We start from the raw sequence: 16,137 nt of genomic DNA on the forward strand, positions 1-16,137 counted from the left end.
AATAAAAATAAAAAATAAGACAAAATAATAAAAAAATGAAAATAAAATTAGATTTCCATTGGGAATTCCCTGGCAGTCCAGTGGTTAGGATGCAGTGCTTTCACTGCTGTGAGTCTGGCTTCTATCCCTAGTCAGGAAACTCAAGATCCTGGCAAGCTGAATGGCACAGCCAAAAAGTTAAAAAAGAAGATTTCCATTAACTAGGAAATCAAAGTACCAGTAGTATTACTGACAAAATAGCAACATACCTTTTTTTTTTTTGCGGGGTGGGAGGTGGGGAGGGAGTGTGCTTGCCACGGCATGAGGGATCTTAGTTCCCTGACCAGGGTTTGAATCCATAACGCCTGCAGAGGAAGTTTGGAGTCCTAACTATTGCACTGCCAGGGAATTTCCAGCAACAGAGCTTGTTATACTTACTTTCTCTTTTAGATTCCATGGAATCTTTCCATTTCGTTCCTGAAGTATCTAGGCAGAGCTGTTAAAGTGCTTTTGTGGCTCTTAAACCACAAATTTGGCTTTTTCTATGTAGATTACATAGAAAATGGCACCAACGACTTCTGTTATATGATATTTAAGAATTTTGTTTGGCCAAACTCAGAGAAAGAATAGGTTAAAAACTGAAATTACTATTTTACTTGGCTATTAAAATGCTAGATTTTAGAGTTAATAGGTATTTTGCATGGTCAGTGAACTCTTAAGACAGATCAATAGGAATTATCTATCTGAAGAACTAAGAAAAAAAGATTAAAAAAAAAAGAATGGCTCCCTAGCAACTTGTGGGGCAACACCAAGTTAATATATATACAATTAGAGACCCAGAAGGAAAAGAGAAACAGAATGAGACAGAATGAAAACTTTTGATGAAATAATGGCCAGACTCTTCCTAAATCTGGTAAAAAAAAACAACCCCCCCAAATTATTATATAATGTTTTATAAAAATATTATATATGTCATATATAAGAAACCTAGTGGATACATACAAAGAAAACCATACCATAACCACATTGCTAAAAAGCAAACATAAAGAAAAAAATCTAGAAAACAGCCAGAGGAAAACTGATGTATTATATACAGGGGAACAATGATATGAAGATGGCTGATTTCTCATCAGAAACAATGAAGGATAGAGACAATTTAAAGTGCTGAAAGAAAAAAAAATAACTGCCAACTAAAAATTCTATATCTAGCAAAAATATCCTTCAAAACAAAAATGTTTCAAAAAAGAAAGGTGAAATAATATATTTTCAAATAAACAAAAACAGAGAATTTGTCACTGTAGATGTGCACTACAAATAATGTTAAAGCATATCCTTCAGGCCAAAGGGATGATTCCATATGGAAACTCATATCTACAGAAAGGAATAAAAGGCACTGGAAATAAGTTAGTGGATAAGTATAAAATATTATGTTTCCTGTTGTCCTGTAACTTAATTAAAAGAGTAACTGTTTAATGCTGAAATATAATATTGCATTGTGGGGGTTATAACATATGTAAATGTAAAATACATCACAGCAGCACGAAGAGTAGGGGCATGAATGAAATATACTGTTTCAAGGTTCTTAGATTTGAGGTAAAGTAGTACAATATTAAGTCTAAGTAGACTGCAATAACTTAAGGATGCACATTTTAATCCCTGGAGCAACCACAAAAAAGGAACACAGAAGGGTATATTAGGGAGTCATGTGAGGAATTAAAATGAAATATGTATGCACCTAATAACAGAGCCGGAAGTAAAAAAAAACCCTAACAACTAAAAGGGAGAAATGATATAAATACCGGAAGTAAAAAAAAACCCTAACAACTAAAAGGGAGAAATGATATAAATCCACAATCATAGCTGGAGATATTAATTACTTTTTCTTAGTAACTAATAGAATATAGAAAAGATTAATAAGATTATACTATATTTGAACAACACTATCAACCACCTTAACCTAATGTGTAGTTTGCTACACCCAACAAGTGCAGAACACACATTCCTTTCAAATACATACCAAATACAATGGGAAATCAATGAAAGATACAGGGAAAACAAATCTCAAATTTCAAAATAATGCAATCTTACAGAATATGTTTTCTGACCATAACAGATTTAAATTAAAAATCAAGAACAGGTATCTAGAGAAGTACCAGATATTAAGAAATTAAGCAACATACATGCAAACTAAAACTACAATGATACACCATTTCACATCCACTAGAATAGCTAAAAATTTTTAAAGTAGCAACTCAAAATTTTGATGATATGAAACAAACAGAACTCTTATACACTGCTATTGAAAGTGTATGACGGTCAAACCACTTTGGAGAATGGTTTGGCACTTTGATATGAAGTTAAATATACCTCTACCCTATGTTCCAGCAATGCCACTAACAGGTATTTATCTAAGAGAATAAGAATATACGCCTACAAATATACTTGTACTAAATTTTTACCACCACCTTATTCATAATAATCAAAAACTGGAAGCATCCCAAATGTTCATCAAGGGGAGAATTTATCAAGAAATTGTGATACATTCCTACCACAAAATACTCCTCAGCAATAAAAAAGAATGAACATAAACAAGAACATGGATAAATCTCCAAAATGTTATGTTAAAGAAAAGACCCAAATGCAAAGAGTTCATACTCTGGCTCCACTATGCCAAGTTCAAGAACAAGCAAAACAATACAGTCAAAATAAATAGGTGGAGACTAATGTTCTAGATCTTGTTTGAGATGGGATGAGTGTGTATGTTTAACAACTCACTGAACTGTAAACTTAAGATCTGTGCAGGGAATTCCTTGGCAGTCCAGTGCTTAGGACTCTGTGCTTCCACTGCCAGGGGCCCAGGTTCAATCCTTGGTTGGGGAACTAAGATCCTACAAACTGTGAGGGTGGCCTCCAACCCCCACCCCTCAAAAAAAGAAAAAAAAAATCTGCACATTTCACTGTATGTAAATTTTACCTCAATGAAGAAAAAACAGATTGCAGGCTAATATGAAAAACATGTTCAACCTCACTAGTAAACAAATGAAAGTAAAAATATAATTTATTTGTTGCTTGTAAATTATGCAAATATAAAAAAAAATCCTCAATGCTAGTGAGAGTACAGTGAAACAAGAACACTTTTAGATCCATAGTATAATTGTTAAAACTTTCCAGAAAATAATTTGGCAATATGTAGCAAGAAGCTTAAAATTGTTCATACCATTAATCTAATAATTCCATGTCTAGAATTTTTTTCCTATGAAAATAACCAGAGGCTTGCACAACAATTTATGTATGTGGAATAAGTTAAAGACATTATGTATATTCATTTGATGGATTATTTTATAAACAGTAAACATCCTTTAAGTACTCAGGATGTAGTGTTAAGTGGATGACAAGCATACAAAATTGTATTATAATCCTAACTTTGTTCACACATTCACACACACAGAAAAAAAGATGAAATAAATAGTCATAAATGTTGAGACTTAGTTATTTCAACATCAAGGGATTATAGCTGATTTTTAGTCTGAGTCTCTTATTTTCAAATTCTTTTGGGTAGATACCTTTAAATGGAATTACTGGATTATATGCAATTCTATGTTCAACTTTTTAAGGACCTGCCATACTGTTGTCCACAGCAGCTGCACCATTTTACATTCCCATGAGCAATGCACAAGAGTTCCAATTTCTCCACAATGTTCCCCAAAACTGTTATTTTCTGTTTTTTGGATAATAGTCATCCTAATGGGGGTAAAGTGGGATCTCACTGTGGGTTTGATTTGTATTTCCCTAATGCTGAATGATGTTGAATATCTTTTGATGTGCTAATTGATCATCTATAAATCTTCTTGGAGAAATGTCTATTCAAGTCCTTTGCTCATTTTTAAATTGGGTTGCTTGTTTTTGTTGTTGAGTTATAGGAATTCTTTATATAGTCTAGGTGTTTTTCCCCTCATAATATTATTCTTATTTTATTTTATTATTTTAAAATATATTCTAGGGACTTCTCTGGCGGTCCAGCGGTTAAGACTTCACCTTCCAATGCAGGGGGTGCGGGTTCAATCCCTGGTTGGACAGCTAAGATTCCAAATGCCTTGTGGCCAAAAAAAACAAATCATAAAACAGGAGCAATATTATAACAAATTCAACAAAGACTTTAAAAATGCTCCACATCAAAAAAAAAATCTTTAAAAAAATAAATGAAATAAAATATATTCTAGATATTAAACCCTATCAGATATATGATTTGCAAATATGTTGTCTCATTCTGTAGATTGTCTTTTCATTTTCTTGGTAGTGGCTTTTGATGCACAAGAGTTTTTAATTTTTTTTTCTTTTTGGGGGGCTGTTCCTGGTGGCTTATGGGATTTCAGTTCCCTGACCAGGGAATGAACCTGGGCCATGAGAGTAAAAGCCTGGAATCTTAACCATTAGACCATCAGGGAACTTGCAAGTGTTTATTTACTTATTTGCTGCATTGGGTCTTTGTTGCTGCACATGGGCTTTCTCTAGCTGCAGCGAGCGGGAGCTACTCTTCATTGTGGTGCATGGGCTTTTCATTGCGGTGGCTTCCCTTGTTGTGGAGCATGGGCTCTAGGTGCATGGGCTTCAGTAGTTGTGACAAGTTGGCTCAATAGCTGTGGCTCTAGTGCACAGGCTCAGTAGTTGTGGCATATGGGCTTAGTTGCTCCGTGGCATGTGGGATCTTCCCAGACCAGGGCTTGAACCCAAGTCCCCTGCACTGGCAGGCGGATTCTTAACCACTGTGCCACCAGGGAAGTCCCCAAGTGGTTTTTATTTATTTATTTATTTATTTAATTAATTTATTTAATTTATTGGCTGCATTGGGTCTTCGTTGCTGTACGCGGGTTTGCGCTAGTTGCTGAGGGGCTGCTACTCTTCACTGTGGTGTGTGGGCTCCTCATTGTAGTGGCTTCTCTTGTTGCGGAGCACAGGCTCTAGGTGCGTGGGCTTCAGCAGTTGCGGCACACGGGCTCAATAGCTGTGGCTTTCGGGCTCTAGTGCACAGGCTCAGTAGTTGTGGTGCATGGGCTTAGTTGCTTCGTGGCATGTGGGATCTTCCCAGAGCAGGGCTCGAACCCGTGTCCCCTGAATTGGCAGGTGGATTCTCAACCACTGTGCCACCAGGGAAGCCTCCAAGTGTTAATTTTGAAGAAGTTCAATTTATTTTTTTCTTTCATCACCTATAATTTTGGTGTCATATGTAAGAAATAATCTCCTAATCCAATTTTTAAAAAATAAATTTATTTATTTATTAGATGCGTTGAGTCTCTGTTGCTGTGTGAGGGCTTTCTCTAGTTGCGAGCGGGGACTTCTCTTCGTCGCGGTGTGTGGGCTCTAGGTATGCAGGCTTCAGTAGTTGTGGCACTTGGGCTCAATAGTTGTGGTGCACGGGCTTAGTTGCTCTGTGGTATGTGGGATCTTCCCAAATCAGGGATTGAATACGTGTCCTCTGCATTGGCAGGCAGATTATTAACCACTACGCCACCAGGGAAGTCCCTCTCCTAATCCAATTTATCTATTTTTTTCTTTCACTGCCTGTGCATTTGGTGTCATACATAAGAAATAAGGTCATGAAGATTTTCACCTATGTTTTATTCTAAGAGTTTCATAGTTTTAGTTCTTAAGTTTATGTCTTTAATGCATTTTGAGCTAATTTTTATATATGGTATAAGGCAAAGGTCCAACTTCATTTTTTTGAAAGTGGATATACAGGTTTCCCAGAACCAGTTGTTGAAAAGACAGATGAAAAGATTTTCCCCACTGATGGTCAAATTCTGATTGTCAAAATTTAGTTGACTACATATGTGAGGGTTTATTTCTAGACTCTCTATTTTATTCCATTGGAATATGTATTACTTTTGTAATCTGAAATTAACTAACTAAAATAGATGGAAAGTACTGACTCTTTAGTTTATATCTGCTATCTAGGCTTCCAGAGGCACCTGGAAAAATGAGTCTGAGAAATGCAATTACCTTAATTACAAAAAAAAAAAAAAAAAAAAGACTTAGGGAAGGACTGACTGCTTTCTTCCCATGCATGTAAAGAAATAGTTAGGAACTTCCCTGGTGGCGCAGTGGGTAAGAATCCACCTGCCAATGCAAGGGACACGGGCTTGAGCCCTGGTCCAGGAAGATCCCACATGCCGTGGAGCAACTAAGCCCGTGCACCACAACTACTGAGCCTGTGCTCTAGAGCCTGCGAGCCACAACTACTGAGCCCACATGCCACAACTACTGAAGCCCGTACACCTAGAGCCCGTGCTCCACAAGAGGAGCCACTACAATGAGAAGCCCGAACACTGCAACGAAGAGAAGTCCCTGCTCGCTGCAACTAGAGAAAGCCCACATGCAGCAATGAAGACCCAGCCAATAAATAAAATAAATGAAAATTCAAAAAAAAAACCCAAAAATTAAAAAAAGAAAGAAAGAAAGAAATAGTTATAGCCAATTTAAGTGTTACAGATAATTCACAGGTGGGGTCCAAACACCCCAGTGGACAGGCAACATTTGCTCAATGGCCTACATGTAGTTATAGCAGAAGGGGCAGTGGCAGCAGCAGGTCCTCAAGTGAAACCCCCACCCCTGTTGTGATATTCCTGGTTGCTAGAAGCTGCCTGGCTTCATTTTAGCCCTCAAAACCTTCTCTCTTAAGAAGGTTCCTAGCCCAAGGCTATAGATAAGCTACATAAGAATGTGTGCTTTAGGGTCACTATCTTTCCAGACCTGCAACTGTACAAGATGTATTTACCCAGTCTGGGCTATAAACCCATCCAGGAATCCTAGAGCCACGGAAATGACTGCAAACCAATGAGGTGGGACCACTGCATAAGACAGCCTGAAAGCTAGTGGTTGCGGTTTTTTTTTTGTTTTTCTGTTTGTTTGTTTCGGTTTATGGTATAATTAACAAACAATAAAAATGCATGGATCTTAGGTATTCTGTTGAGTTTTGACAGTTAGATACAATTGTGAAAGCACCACTTAAGATGTAGAACAGTTCCTTCATATTTCATTCCACCAATTTCCTCCCCAGCCAAGCAGCACTTTCTGATTTCTATCACCATGGATTTTTCTTGTCTGTTCTTAGATTTCACGTAAGTGGAATCACACGGTATATATTTTAGATGTAATCACTGAGTCATAGGGTAGAGGTATGTTCGACTTCATAAGAAACTGCCAAACAGTTCTCCAAAGTGGTTGTCTCATTTTACACTCTCACTAGCGTGTTGAATGTCCTAGTTGCTTCATATCTTTGCCAACGTTTGGTTTTGTTAGTCTTTTTTATTTTAGCCATTTCCCTGTGTCTGAAATGGTATCTCTTTGTGATTTTAACTTGCATTTCTTTAATGACTAAAGATGTTGAACACTTTTTTGTGTTACTACCATTTATGTATCTTGCCATTCATGAGGAGTCTGGTTCAAATAAGCAGTCAAACGATTTGCTCTTTTTTAATGGGTTGTTCATTTTTTTATTGTTGATTTATAGAAGTTTGTTATATATTTTCAGTACAAGTCAGATATAGTGTGAATATCTTTTTCCCAGTTCAGGGCTTATCTAATCTTTTTCTACACATTGTCTTTTGGTGAGCAGAATTAATTTTGAAGAAGTCCAATTTATCAGAAAAGAAAAAATTTTATTGTTAGTGCTTTTGTATCCTGTCCAAGAAATCTTTACCCTAAGGTTGCAAAAACGTTCACTTTTCTTCTAGGAGCTTTATGACTCTGAGTTTTGTATTTCAAGGTGTAGAAAACCCTCACCTTTTTCTTTTCTCAGGACAGTTCTGGCTATTTTAGGTCCTTTGCATTTTCATGTAAATTTTAGAATCAGATTATCTGTATCTTCAAAAATGCCTGTTGGAATTTTTATTGTGATGGTATTGAATCTATAAATGAATTTAGGAAGAATGACAGCTACTAAATTCTGACAGACTCTTTCACTGAACAGGGTAAGGTAGCTGCCGTGAAACTCAGCATTGCCTTCAGCTTAGCATAAGAACAGTTTTTAACCCATATCATTATTAACCAATATCAAGTATTAACCAATATCATTTATTTTCAGAGAAGTGAAAAATTAAAACTACAAAGAGAGAAATTAGATAGGCAAAGACCCAAAGGTTTGATACCACTGTGTGGACTATCAGAAGGGGAGGAGGCACTCTCAAAGGCTTCAGGGGGGAGTGCAGATGCTTACAACCCCAGAAAGGAAGTTTGCTAACACTTATCACAATCGCCAATACGTATGTCTTTTCACCCAGCGATTCCACTCTAGGGATTTATCTAGCAGCAGATGTACTCACATACACGCAAAGTCACGTGTGCAAGGTTATGTGTTGTTTGAAACAGCAAAAGACTTTAAATAAATTATGGCATGTCCAGTAGAGTGGAATATGATATAGATTAAAAAAAGAATGAGGAGGGAATTCCCTGGTGGTCCAGTGGTTAGGACTCAGCACTTTCACTGCCAGGGTTTGATCCCTGGCTGGGGAACTAAGATCCCACAAGCCATGCAGCATGCCCTCCCCCTCCGCCAAAGAAAGAGGAAATTATATAATGAAATAGAAAGATTTTCTAGAGGTATTATTAATAAGGTTAAAAAAAAAAAACAAGGTGAAGACCAGTATGGAGTTTATTACCATAAAAAGGGAAGGAGGAGGAGATGATTATTGATTTGTATTTGTTTGTATATGCTTAATGAGTTGTTGGAAAAATACACAAGAAACTGATAAAAGTGGATTACCTCTATGAGGGCAGGGATGGAAAGAAGACTTTTCACTGCATATCTGTATATACTTTGATTTTTGAATTATGTGAATATATTACATACTCAAAAAATTAAATTTTGCAAGTGAATATTTTTTCTGAGTATCTGATAACAATGATGATGATGGAAAGAGCAACCATTAATGAGCACTTAACATATACCTGGGCTGAGTACTTCACACACATTATCTTGCTTGATCCTTCTATTAACCATGTGGGGAAGATGCAATAATCACTCCTATTTTACAGATGAGGAAAAACTGAGACTCAGAGGATTATGCAGCTAACAAGCTGTAAAACTGGGATTCAATCTGAGGTTTGTGTGCTTAACCACTATATCACACTATACATCTATATAACGGTTTTGATATTCATATATGTATTGATTGATATAAAAGAAAAAAGCAATTACCTGCTGCCCTTCTGTACCCTCTGCGGTAACCATAGCAACAGAGTGTGTTCCTGCTGAGGAGATGACTGCATCATGAGCAGGTACTGTGATGGGCGTTCCGTCCTGTGTTACCATTGTGATGGTATTGCCAATGGCCTGCATGTCAGCTTGAGATATGTTGACCTGCAATACCATGCATTTTACAATCAGGCAATGTTTCTTGTTTTATTTGGCAATTTTTATTAAGGGCTAGGCCTAACCCTTGTATAAGTCTACTCTGGGAGCAAATAAGCATTTTACAATGGAATAAACTCTTTGAGAAAGAGGTCACCAGGAAAATCGAACATTTCTTAAATGCATTTCTTCCTCTCCATCTCTACTGCCAATTCAGACCCCTATTTTCCTCTCATCTATTTTTTTCCAACAATACGTCTTTCCAAATATCTAGTCTAACCCTTCCCTAGTCATCCTCTACCTTGTCACCTTTCTAAAAAACAAACAAATCTCATTATGCTCCCTGCTCAAATCCCCAGTGACTCCCCATCACTACAAGTTCAGACTTCTTACATGGCATTCATGACCTTTCATGATCTGGCCTTAACAGCTTCTCCAGACTCATCTTTCACTACTTCCAAATCAGCACAGAAATCTGGCACTCCAGCCACACCAAATCATTTACAGTCCCCAGAAATGTCATATTCTGTTATATTTTTGTGACTTTGCCCTTTCCCTCACGCTTTGCCTGACTAACTCATAAAAATTCTTTAAGATCCAGCTGAATGGCCATTCTCTACAAGGGCGTCCAAGATTCCTTCAGGAAGAATCATTTACTCCTTCCTCCAGGTTGCCGCAACACTTTATATATCTGTCAATTATATACCCAGTATTATGAGAAATTATTGTTCATTTTAGGAATGTCCCTCTCCTACTAGATTATGATACCCCCCCTTCCAGTACTCCCCACACTAAGTTTACTAAAATGTCTGGCATTGGATTCAATAAATGTTCGTTGTTTAATTGACCAAAGGAATGGAATAGAAATCTAATTCCTAAAGGAAATGGGAAGGTTATATCCAGAGAAAATACAACATTGGGATGGGGAAAATAGCTGTTTTAAAACATATGAAGAGGGATTAGACTCATTCTATATGGTCATAGAAGGGCCGTAAGTGGATGACACAGTGGTAGGTTCCAGTCTGATAAACACTCATCTAGCAATGGAACAGGCCGTCTCTTAAGAGAGAAACTGCCTCATCTATATGGGGGCTGCTGTAGAGGGAATTTCTCCTGTATAGGGAGGGAAAGAGGTTAGATCAAATGACCTCCAGAGAGCCTATCTGTGATGATCTAATTTTTTTTAAAAGGCTTAGGGATGAGCTGAATTAAAACTGTTAGTAAATATGTTTAATCTTATATGCCAATCAGTGGACCAAGAGTACTGTGTAGATGTCAAAACTGAGGGGAAGAGGGATGAATACAAGTGCTTTGTATTTTCCTATCCTGAATAGTTCTGCCTTCTAGCTGACATCAGCACATTAACAGCTATCAACACAAAGGGCAAATTAATCATGGGAGGTAAAGCTTGAGAGAGACAGGTAAGGAGAGTTCTCCATGGAAGAGGCAGATACAGGAGGATAAAGAACCCCATATGTCTATTTCCACCAGTTATTAAGACAACCTTAGCTAGAGCTTAAAAATGAAATCAAGTTTGGATTATTTTAGGCTAGTGGTATCTAGAAAACAATGACAAGTTTGACTATTGAACAACAACCATTATATTGCTTTTCCTGGGGAAATCAAGATACTATTCTATTAATTCTGTGAAGCTAGTTACGTGAACTCCCATGATTCCAGGTAGGGAGAGAGTCACAGTCTGGAAATTTTACAGGTTTGCCCATCACTGACTTCCCAGGCTCTTTTAATGATGTCCTCATCAGCTCAGCCAAACCTCTGCTGAGGTCTCAATCTTATCTCCTGGATCTAATCAGCCACCAAATCCTATCCCTTCTCTGGATTGGGTTTCACAGGGATCCATTACTTTTCAAGCCCTCACTTTCACTGTGGTTCTGACCTTCATCACCTCACACTTGGACTGTATCCATAACACCATTTGAGTTCTACAGAGTCACAAGCCTTCTCTCTTTACTGATCTCCCTGCATGTAGTCTCTTCCAACAGGCTGCTGGAAAGCCTTCAGGAGATCCAGCACTGCCTACAAGCTAAACTCCAAACTTTGTGCCCCAATTAAAGGCTTTCCTCAATTGGGACCCAACCAGCCTTTCAAGCCCAGGCTCAGAGAAATATTATTTAACTTGTTTGACTTTTGGTGGGTACTTACATGCTGAGTCCCATCCTGGGATATGAGTGTAACCTGTTGACTCAACCCAGACTGGGTTACTGTGGCTACTTGTGTAGACACAACATCGTCCCCTTCTACACCTGTAACATATGTGATCTGGGACCCTTTAAGAACATCTTCACTTTGACCTGTTTAAAACAAATGAATTATTTACTTGATCAAACAACCAAGTTAAAGGGAATATGTATTAAATTCAAAATCATGTTTTTTTTCCTTTTTTTTTGGCTGTGCAGCATGTGGGATCTTAGTTCCCGGACCAGGGATCCAACCTGAGTCTCTCGCATTTGAAGCAGAGTCTTAACCACTGGATCACCAGGGAAGTCCCTAAATTCTAAATCATGAAAATGGCTTCCAGCACCTCCTGCCAATCTCTTGGCCTCCTCTTTTGCAAAGCCAAACCAAATCAAAGCAGACCAAACCAAACTTTTCCACGTAAAGTATAACTGGAGAGACTTTGCTCATTCTCTTAGTTGGAGTAATAATGTGATACTGTGCATGTGTGCTGGAGCGGGGAGTGGGGGAACTGTACAGGGAGACTACCTGGCAAATAACCCTTCCAACATGGCAAGTATGCACTAAGTTCTTGCAGTCACTTAAGAAGCTGTTAAAAATGATAAGACAATCTTCATAAACATTAACCACAACCAGAATCGTGTGTAAACACAACATACTAACACTGTTACTTACTCTTTAACACAAGTGACTGATTGTAAGTCATCAGTACACAATGACATCATTGTGTAAAGACAATATAATGGCATATTATCTGGGGTAAGGTTAATCATTTAGTAAGTAACAGAACAGGAACCCCCATCTACTTCTTTATTTCACAAAGAACCAGCAGGTAAACAGCAATTTCAACAGTCCATTACTGCCATACTTGGCAACCAGGAAGACTCCTGATCCCTCTCTTCTTCTATTGTTTTCCACCTCTCATGAGGCCAGAAAAAGGGTAAATACGTTTTTTTCCCTTCAAAGAAGGACTTTACATGCTAATTTAAGAGTACTTCTCAATGTCGTGGCTGGTGCCTACACTCACACAGCTACAGCCATCATGGTGCAATCTCTATGACACTCTTTACTTCATTTCTTTCTGTTCTGCTCCACAGCTATTTATTATACTTACTATTATACCATTAGTACAACAGGTGCAAAACCTAAGGGACCATATGGGAGAAGAGGAACATAAACCCATCCTTATTCTTGGAAAAACAATCTTAGTTTAATTTTTTTAACAAAATGTATATTATTATATTATAGATCATCTTCTAGAACACAAGAAATTCTGACAATCTTAAACATCAACATTTAAGGAAGAGATTGAGGAAGCTTAAGAAACAGTCTTAAACCTAAGTTTGACATCATAAAAGTCTGCTTTCTAATTGCAAGGATTTAGCAATTATTGTAATATTTAACCCTGCACATTAAACAGTGCTTTGGCTAGAAAATAGTATAGCATTCAAGGAATTGTTGGGAATTCCCTGGCGGTCCAGTGGTTAGGACTCGGTGCTTTCATTACCAGGGGCCCAGGTTCAATATTTGGTAAGGGAACTAAGACCTCACCACAGAGCATAGTCATAAACAAATAAATAAATAAATGAGTGAGTGAGTGAAGGAACTGGTATTTTCTTACTAGCACATGACTAATATCTGAAAAGACAAATTAGAACTACAGGGACTTATTTGAGTAGATAGTAAATGATCTATTCTTTTCCTTATTTTCCAACCATTTTTTTCCTACCTAAACGTTTTTCAATACTTCAATACTAGCTGTTAAGAATGGGTAAAGATGTTTTAATTTTCAAATTTACTTCATTTAGGAGGTACTCAATGAAAAAGGACAACATTTTTTTTTTTGTTTTAGAAAAATCTACTTCCTTTTACCTATTTATGCTGAGTTATTTAACTGAAATCATAGAAACTAGTTCTCTAAAATACTTTTTTCCAGGAGTATATCCTTATTGAAATGAAAGTTTTTGTCTCCTACAACACTACATGAATCAATTAAAAGTTATCTGGGAGTGCTTCACCATTCTTATGATTAAGACCAACATCCTAATACACCCAAATAGTCTAGGCTGCCCTTGCCTTGCTGTGCAGTCTCATTTCATCCCACCTTCCCAGGCAGAAGTGCCATGCTGGCCAGGCTTCTTTCAGTCTCTCCAATTTACTTTGCTCTCTCTAACTTCAGGGCTTTTTGCATGTGCCAATCCATCTATCTGGAACATTCTCTTGCCTTTGCTCCCTGTTTATCTGCCCTCTAACCCTGCACATCCCTGACTCTACCCCAAGTTAACCCCTATTCACCCTATACATCTCTCCTAAAATCACTTCCTTGGGGTAGCCTTCTCTGACCTTTGAGACTAGACTAACTTCCCCTTAAGAGCATTAAGTACCTTTCTTTGATAGCAATTATCATAGTTGCAACTGATATGTTTGTGTGACTATTTGAAAAACTTTATGATTTGAGAAAATGCTTTAAATCATAAATTATGTTCATAACATAATTTTCAAACACAGACATAAACATACTGCAAAAAAACCCTCACCTGGGGGAGGCTCAAAGAAGGCTTCCTGCTCCTCCTCGATGGGCTCAGTGTCATTGTGGGCCGTCCGTTTGTGCATGGCCAGTGTGGAGATTTGCTTGTATGTCTTCCCACAGTGGTTACAGTTGTATGGTTTGGAGTGAGTGTGAACAACATGATGTTTGTACAAACTGGAATATTCTGTGAACCTTTTGTCACACCCAGGGACTGTACAAACATATGGCTTTTCCCCTAAGTAAAGAAAAGCACACACACACACACAAATCAACTTTTACTTCTGAAGGCATAATCATTCTATACCTTCTGGTGAGGTGGATGGGGAGTGGGGGGAGAGGGGGCAGCAGAGAAGGGGAACCTCCAGTGGCAAAAATAAATAGTTGTCAAATTCCTTTCTATTCTGCTATGAGGCAGCACACAAAAAAGACTCCCTTACTATGCTTTCAACTTGGCTCAAAAGACAGTCTTGCATCCTAAGTTTTAGCTCTGAATACCACTTTCCCCTTAATTTCATGGGATGTGAAAAATAAAAATGGAGATGTTTAGTGCCCAGTTAACTCAAATATTTGATGATACTGTTATTGCCACCTATAACTAGTTAATCTAGATATCATTAGTGATACTATACTAATAATGGCAATAATAACTGCAATTATTAGTATAACTAAATAGTTTACCCTAAGAGTTTTATAAGGATAATAAACAAAGATTTTCTAAAAAGTCTATGACATAGTTTGGACACTTCAGCAAATCTAAAAGGACACACATTTCATATTAATTTTACTTGACTTCTTGCATCTAATTAAAAGCTATTAAATATTCACTAAAAACAGCTGAATACAAAGTAATTTCTTTTCCATGAAACACTCTGAGAACAATATAGACAGTACATAGATTTTTAGAACTTTTCATTACAGAAAATTTCAAACACACACAAAAGTGTAGAGAAACAGTGCAATAACCCCCTATGTACCAATCATTTAGCTTCGATTATCAATTCATGGCCAATATAGTTTCATTTATTCACCACACATTTCTGCCCCCTTTTCCCACCCTGGATTACTTTGAAACAGCTCCAGATAGCATTCTATCTCATCTATAAATATTTCAGACTGTATAAAAGATGGATGCTTTTTTTAAATAACGAATTAACCATAATTATTTAATATCATAAAATATCTAGACACTGTTAACATGTAGTGCAGAGAATCTAACACTGAAAGCAAACTGGAATAAATTAACCTAACTGTAGTTTAAATGAATACTTTTAACCATTTAGAAGGGGTATGGGGGCCAGGCCAGGGTGGGGGGTTGAGGGGGAGGAATAAACTAATTAAAGTAACTCATACACACAGTACTTGACTAAGGCTCTCAGTCTTAGACTAGGCTGGAGTGGGGAAAACTGCAAATAAATTTTTAATTCTTCTTGGTAGGCTTGTTTATTGTAATGCTATGAGCAAAACAACTCTGAAACTATTTTATATATAATAAAAGATTAAGCATTGAATAAATGTGTCAATGCTGCTGGAAGCCAGAGCTCTCACTATGGAAGAAGGGACATACAAATATGGAATGAGGGAAGAAAAGAAGGAGCTCTGAAAGATGAGATGGTGGAGTTATGCATATCCTACTTTGTTCACATTTTACACCTTTTCCGGGTAACTCCATCTTTTTCCATGATTCTAAACACAGTAAAACCACCCGCAAATAGTAAAATCACTAATGTAACCTGTAACATACATCTTAGACATTAGTAATTGAGACTGCTTCCTGTCCTCTGCCCAGCCTACATTCTCAAAGCAGGGCAGGTTAAAGTTCTTATCTTGGGGAATGGCTGTGGGCGAGATATGATGAGGGCAAGGCCAGGCAGGAAAATGTCAGGCAATTCCAACTCAGAGAACCAGCCCTATTCATATTTAGACTGGAGCAGAAACTGCCACTAGGTGGCACCAAACCACAGTCAAGATGTAAATTAATTTGGTTTTTTGGGGGGAGGGGGGTTGTTTTGCGTTTTTGTCTTGAAATTAAACTTTTTAAAACTGAAGTATAATTGACTTACAATATTATGTTAGTTTCAGGTGTATA

General features: G+C 37.4%; 1 protein-coding gene across 10 annotated transcripts in view; it reads right to left on the bottom strand.

Annotated features, from left to right (window-relative positions):
* The window catches only part of ZNF143 (zinc finger protein 143), a 60,578-nt gene that overhangs the window by 2,452 nt on the left and 41,989 nt on the right, over positions 1–16,137 (bottom strand). For all 10 annotated transcript variants that reach the window (XM_057750543.1, XM_057750541.1, XM_057750542.1 and 7 more), the window contains 3 exons: positions 14,059–14,286; positions 11,489–11,637; positions 9,173–9,334 (listed from right to left, as the gene is read on the bottom strand). In XM_057750543.1, coding sequence (XP_057606526.1) covers positions 9,173–9,334; positions 11,489–11,637; positions 14,059–14,286 — 539 coding nt within the window. The remainder of the gene's footprint in view (positions 1–9,172; positions 9,335–11,488; positions 11,638–14,058; positions 14,287–16,137) is intronic.

This window comes from Hippopotamus amphibius, chromosome 9 (genome assembly GCF_030028045.1).
Source record: "Hippopotamus amphibius kiboko isolate mHipAmp2 chromosome 9, mHipAmp2.hap2, whole genome shotgun sequence".
NCBI classification, from domain to species: domain Eukaryota; kingdom Metazoa; phylum Chordata; class Mammalia; order Artiodactyla; family Hippopotamidae; genus Hippopotamus; species Hippopotamus amphibius.